The sequence below is a fragment of the Carassius auratus genome, unplaced genomic scaffold (genome assembly GCF_003368295.1).
Source record: "Carassius auratus strain Wakin unplaced genomic scaffold, ASM336829v1 scaf_tig00026523, whole genome shotgun sequence".
Taxonomy (NCBI): Eukaryota; Metazoa; Chordata; class Actinopteri; order Cypriniformes; family Cyprinidae; genus Carassius; species Carassius auratus.
In genome coordinates, this window is record NW_020525524.1 from 86,415 (window position 1) to 92,620 (window position 6,206).

General features: G+C 36.1%; 1 protein-coding gene across 1 annotated transcript; it reads left to right on the plus strand.

Annotated features, from left to right (window-relative positions):
* The first annotated feature begins 2,862 nt into the window (after window positions 1-2,862).
* Window positions 2,863-5,826, plus strand: LOC113078767 (four and a half LIM domains protein 2-like). Its single transcript, XM_026251063.1, has 6 exons — window positions 2,863-2,901; window positions 3,109-3,279; window positions 3,780-3,954; window positions 4,125-4,294; window positions 5,137-5,323; window positions 5,435-5,826. The coding sequence occupies exons 2-6, from the start codon at window positions 3,121-3,123 to the stop codon at window positions 5,584-5,586; spliced, it is 843 nt and encodes a 280-aa protein (XP_026106848.1). The 5' UTR covers window positions 2,863-2,901; window positions 3,109-3,120; the 3' UTR covers window positions 5,587-5,826.
* The last annotated feature ends 380 nt before the right edge of the window (window positions 5,827-6,206 follow it).

The window sequence follows — 6,206 nt, forward strand, 5'->3', positions numbered from 1 at the left end:
AATGCTTAGGACAGATAATGAGACTCGAAATACTGCTGTCAGGGAGTTATGTAATTGTGGCATATGTAATTGTGGCACGATGTTCTCCAAACTGTCACTTTTGGCATCCAGGACCAGGACACTTCACTTTACGAGACAATTTTGCAAAGAAGAATCATATGAATGAACTGTTATCACACTGAATAAATTGCCAAGCAATGAATGGGTTTTTTCCCTTCATTCATGAAGACAGATGATGTGAGTCTGAAACTGCAGAAAATCTAAGGCAGCATTTATCACTACTTTCTCTAATAGACTGACCTCCCTATGCACATGCATGATGGATTAAGTTCTTTAACTGCTGATCTTCTGAGCTATTTTTGCACCGAGATCATTTCTCTCATCCTCTTGATAAATGATATGACTACAAACTCAGACTCATTTTTTAATAAGTTGGATGCAGCTCAAATGTCAAGTACCAAATACTGCAAATGAAACAGTTCTGTACTGTATATATAATCTATTAATGTACTGTATATATATTAAATTACTGCAAACTTTGCAAAAGCATCACAGCAACGGAAGAAAGAAAAAAAAGCTAACTTGTCTGAAAATTAAAAATAAGTTAGAATTTTGAAATGATACATTAGGTCTTAAATTCTTACATTTCATTAAAGGGGGGGTGAAATGCTCGTTTTCACACAATATCCTGTTAATCTTGAGTACCTATAGAGTAGTACTGCATCCTTCATAACTCCAAAAAGTCTTTAGTTTTATTATATTCATAAGAGAAAGATAGTCTGTACCGATTTTTCCCGGAAAAACACGACTGGCTGGAGGCGTGACGTGTGGGCGGAGCTAAAGAATCACGAGCGCCAGTAGGCTTTTGTGTTGAGAGCGTTTGGAAGCTGTGACACCGTGAGGAAAAAAACATCCAAAACAAACCATGGCTAACAGTCAGATTCAGCTGTTTATTTATGATCCAGAATCAGATCCCGAGGCTGAAACTGAATGAGAGCAGCAGCAGCAACGACTCTCTCCGAGCGGGGCTCGAACCCGGGTCTCCGATGGGAGGCGGACGCACTAACACGAAGGCAGAGATACGGAAATCCGTTTTTTGGTAATCTGTGCATGGTTGTCTTGCCCTGGCAACCAAAAACACACTCCTTTTGTGACATTTCGCGACGCTCTCGTTCTGATCAGTGAATGAGTTTTGTGCTCTCAGTGCTCTGCTATACGGGAGCGTGCGCTCTTCCGGCAGAAGTGCACTTAGGACCCATATAAGGAAATTCCGCTCCATCTAACGTCACACAGAGCCATACTCGAAAAAAAACTTTCCGAAACTTGTGACAAACCGGAAGGAGTATTTTTGGAAGAGAAATACTCCTTCAAACGTACAACTTAATTTTTGAAACTTTGTCCATGGGAATCCAACTCTTTAACAGTGTAAAAAACACAGTATGCATGAAATAGCATTTCACCCCCCCTTTAAGAACAAAAAAAGTTTTACAGCCTGAATGCCTAACTATACATACAGATATATAGATTGCTGCAGTGATGAGGGTTTTATTGGCTTTTGGATTAATGTTAAAAATAAGTTGACCAACAAATGTTTTCCTGTTTGGTATGATAATGTTTACTGTCCCCAATAACCTCTGTAGTCCCATTTAGTTACTTGTTAGCAACCTCCTTTTTCAAGACACACTAATTAATTAATGTATCTTATGTTGTAGAATTAAACATGAAAATATTATGAGGCTGTGTTAGTTTAAAAATGTTTTTGATCATGCAAACATTAAGGGAAAATTCCAATTTATAATTTTGCAAACATTATGGGAATGTTAAATGTCCATTGAATGTTCTGAAACTAGTAACATTAAAACAATTTTTATTTAGATTAACATCCTATTGAAACATTTCAGAAAAAAATGAACCATGTATAAATAATTGTAATCGAATTACAATAATATAATAATAATCTCTGAGCATTCAAAACATCCAGTTTTAATGTTCATTTATTTATTTATTTATTTGGTTATGCAAACATCAAGAGAACATTTCATGTCTGTCACATGTCTGAACATTCTGAGACACGTAGATGTTAGTCAAACATTCAATTAAAACATTCTAGAGAAAAAACACTCCATGAATGATGTTAAAAAAAAGAATGGACTTTGTGCTACCATTATTAAAGACCAGAAAACATGAATAAATTTTCATTAATGTGACTGGAAGAATGTTTGCTCATGAGAGAACCTTGTCAGGACATTAGCCAAAGTTCTGAGAATGTTCCCTGTTATCTGGGTATATCCCTTAAATATAAATGTCAAGAATCAACTCTTCCATTTACATTTAAGAGCCCCCCCGGTGTCAAACCTGTTTAGCTGTGGTAATTGCTGCATAGTTCTTGTAATCCAGTCAACCCAAGGCAATTTTAAAGTGGTTGCAGAGAAGCTTGGCATCCTCTACAACATTTGCTTTCAACTCTCTCTAAGCCTTCAGCAGTTGCTTGAGGGCTCAGATGTGGATACAGTAAGATATCCGGTATCCGAGGACAGAGCAATCGCTAATTTCACTGATATGCGAGACATGAAGTATGTAACTATGAAGATAATGTGTTTCATTTGAAGATTCATTTGACACAAATTAATTCAGCTAAAATGCTGATTTCTGTAACTCTTACAGGAATAATATGTAATGGAAAAGTACTTTAAGAGTACACAAATGAATAACATTTCAGTGGCACCATTCACAGATCTTGACCATAAGGCATGCGTTGTGATTGGACTCCCATAAAAGGTGTAGAGATCAGCAACTGGGCCGTTCTCCCCAGGGATTTCTAATAAGAGCAATCGTATTTATAGAGGCTCGTTTTAATGCAACCCCTCAATCACTGGCCATCTCACCCAGCAGCCACTGAAGGTGAGTTTTACTCACTATCACAAGCCGTTCTCTTGATACCTTAAAGGGGGTTTAGGATCCCACGGAAGGGATTTTGTTTGCAGAGACCATAATTTTAGCTTGTTGTGTCTATTTTAAGAGGCGTATGTTTTTTGTGGGTGACAATTACCTTATTGCTTTAGCCTGGTATGTTGTGACATTTTTATGGTTCTGTTTACTGCTTTTAAGACATAAACAACAATGTCTATGGAACGATTCGACTGCCATTACTGCAAGGACACTTTGCTCGGAAAGAAATACATCCTAAAGGAGGATACCCAATACTGCACAAAGTGCTATGAGAATCTGTTTGCTAACTGCTGTGAGATGTGTTCTTTGCCAATTGGGTGCAACTCTAAGGTAGGCATAAGAAAGCATTAAATGACATCATAATTCACACCTTTATATTTGAAAATGACATAGAATTAATTTTTAATGCAATGCAATAAATCAAAAATCTGTGAGATCAGTGGACCCTTTACACAGACTTTTTTATTTATTTTTTATTATTAATGCATATTTATAGGACTAAACTTTGTGTTACATTTCCTTTGTATTACATTTCAAAATTCTCTTCTAGGGATGTAATCAATCAAAATATTTTTTCCCTTTTTAAAAAGTCATTGAAATGCTATCATGGTTTTTTTTTCTTTTGCATTTGGATCAAATGGGAACACAAATTATATGTGTTGTAGTATCCATTCACCCCTATAGAAGCATACCCAACTATGACTACATTTGCTTTTAAGAACTCTAGAAATGTAAAAAAAAGGATTCATTAATAAAGGATTAATGAGTAACAGAAAGTCAGAACAGTTTTGCAGTCTTTTAACTAGACTTTCTCTGCATGCATAATGAAGGATCTCTCCTACAAAGACCGGCATTGGCATGAAAATTGCTTCAAGTGTGGCAAGTGCAGTCGATCATTGGTGGACAAAGCATTTGCTGCTAAAGATGACCTTATGCTTTGCACTGAGTGCTATTCTCATGAGCATTCCTCAAAGTGTAACACCTGCAAGAAGACTATCATGCCAGGTAGAACACTTTATTTTTTCTTTTCTGGAGAAATTAAATGTAACTAAATGATTTCCCCCCTTAAAAACATATTAAAAGCATGTGTTTGTATTAAAAATAGGTTGTTTATTAAATTGAATAAAATATTAAAGATCTCAGTATATAAAGGTTGTCTTCTGCTTATGTGTTAGGATCACGAAAAATGGAGTACAAAGGCAATAGCTGGCATGAGACATGCTTTCTGTGTCAACGCTGTCAGCAGCCAATAGGAACCAAGTCTTTCATCCCTAAAGATAACAGTTACTTCTGTGTCCCTTGTTTTGAGAAGCAATTCGCCTACCAATGCTGTGCTTGTAAAAAAGTAAGTCCTTTACTTTGTGTATTGTTTGTGAAGGAATCAGATATTTGAAAAACAGTATTACTGTTACAGTTCACCCAAAAATGACTCACTCTTTTATTGCAGCAAATTAATATGACTTTATTTCTAATGTGGAACACAAACAGAAAAAAGTTTGTGAAGGTGAAGGTCTTTTTTGAACCTTGAAAGCTTTGGAATCAGACATATGAAAAACTATTACATTTCATTAAAGTTATCGTTCAATCAAAAGTGACTCACCTGTATTCACCTTCACGCTGTTCCAAAACAGTATTTTAAAATGTGGAATACAAAAAGAGAAAATTTGTGAGAGAATATATCAAAAAGCATTTATGCAACTGGAGCTTTGAAGATTCAAAAAGCATTTTTTTCAGCATAACTATAACTAAATCCTCAACAAAGCTATCATTTGCCATTGAAGACATGGAATATAGCAGATTAATTGAATGCAATATGATACATGATGCTTTTGGATTGCTTTTTTGACCTTGAAATCTACAGTCTATGCATTTAAGCAGCATGGAAAACTGTTTTGGCAAATTGGTGAATTAAATTCTCATTTTTACACTTTCGGTTGATTTGATTATGCTCACTGACATACAGGTACATGTAGGGTGCACCATCAAGCTTAAAAAAAAAAAAAGAAAGAACATTTCTGTACAAATCACATACAAATTCATATGAAAACACCAATTAGTAACATATTTACATTTCTCAAGGATTTGATTGGGATTTTAATTTTCGTGTATTTTCTTTTTTGTTTTTAATGTTGGACAATATGGTTAATTGATATTACTAAAATGAAATCCACACTTTCAATTCTGTAGGCCATAACAACTGGTGGTGTCACGTATCATGATAAGCCCTGGCACCGAGAGTGTTTCACTTGCATTGGATGCAAGAGACAACTGGCAGGCCAGCGCTTTACCTCAAGAGAAAACTACCCATACTGCCTGGATTGCTTCAGTAATCTGTATGCCAAGAAATGCGTGGGTTGCACCAAACCAATTACTAGTATGTTTTCATTCTTGACATCTGGCAGCTATTTTTATACACCTCTAAATTAAAAAAAAAAAAATGAATCAGCACTGTGCTCGATTGTAAAACATCCGTGTGTGTGTCCAGGCCTGGCAGGTGCTAAGTACATCTCGTTTGAGGAGCGACAGTGGCACAGTGAGTGTTTCACATGTATGCAGTGCTCTGTGTCTCTGGTGGGCCGTGGATTCCTCACCCAGAGGGATGACATCCTGTGCACTGACTGTGGCAGGGAGAAGTGAGCTCACCCGACTGGGACAGACAACCACAGGAGCAGCACAGTCGTCCAGCTATAGCAGGAAAGCAATATGAGGGCAAAATAGATTTGGATTTCTGCTCAAATAAATGGAATGATAAATATACAATGAATAGATTAATAATCTGTGTGGCATGCTGATAAGGATGCTTATTGTATTGTTTAATACGTTTTCAAAAATAACTGTCTTCATAAACCAGTATGGAATAATATAAAAAATGTTTGAAGTTGGTTGCACAAAATGCTCTTTTGTTCAATAAAATGTATTCTTCTCTACTACTGCCTGTTTTTTAAGTATCACAATAAACATGCAGCATTATTCCCAATCTTTTATCCCCATTAATGGTGTAGTCATAGTTTGGTGATGCTATGATTACAATGCATATATTAATTGCTACCATAAAGGTGGTAAAAGTGGGAATGGTTCTGGGGTCCAATTATCTAAACTTAGCTAAACTTAGCTAAGGCTCTGGGAACAAGATGCGTCATTGATATTTTTGGTTCATTGTCCCCATCATAGAGAAAGTTACATGTGTAAAAATGGCTAATTTGTTGTGACATAAACTAGCATGAACTCTCAAAAACAAACATGATCTAAAGGCCACA

Coding starts and splice junctions, on each gene's coding strand:
- LOC113078767 (XM_026251063.1), top strand. CDS start 3,121: ATGTCTATGGAACGATTCGACTGCCATTACTGCAAGGACACTTTGCTC. Junction 3,280..3,779: donor CAATTGGGTGCAACTCTAAG/GTAGGCATAAGA, acceptor TGCATAATGAAG/GATCTCTCCTACAAAGACCG. Junction 5,324..5,434: donor TTGCACCAAACCAATTACTA/GTATGTTTTCAT, acceptor GTGTGTGTCCAG/GCCTGGCAGGTGCTAAGTAC.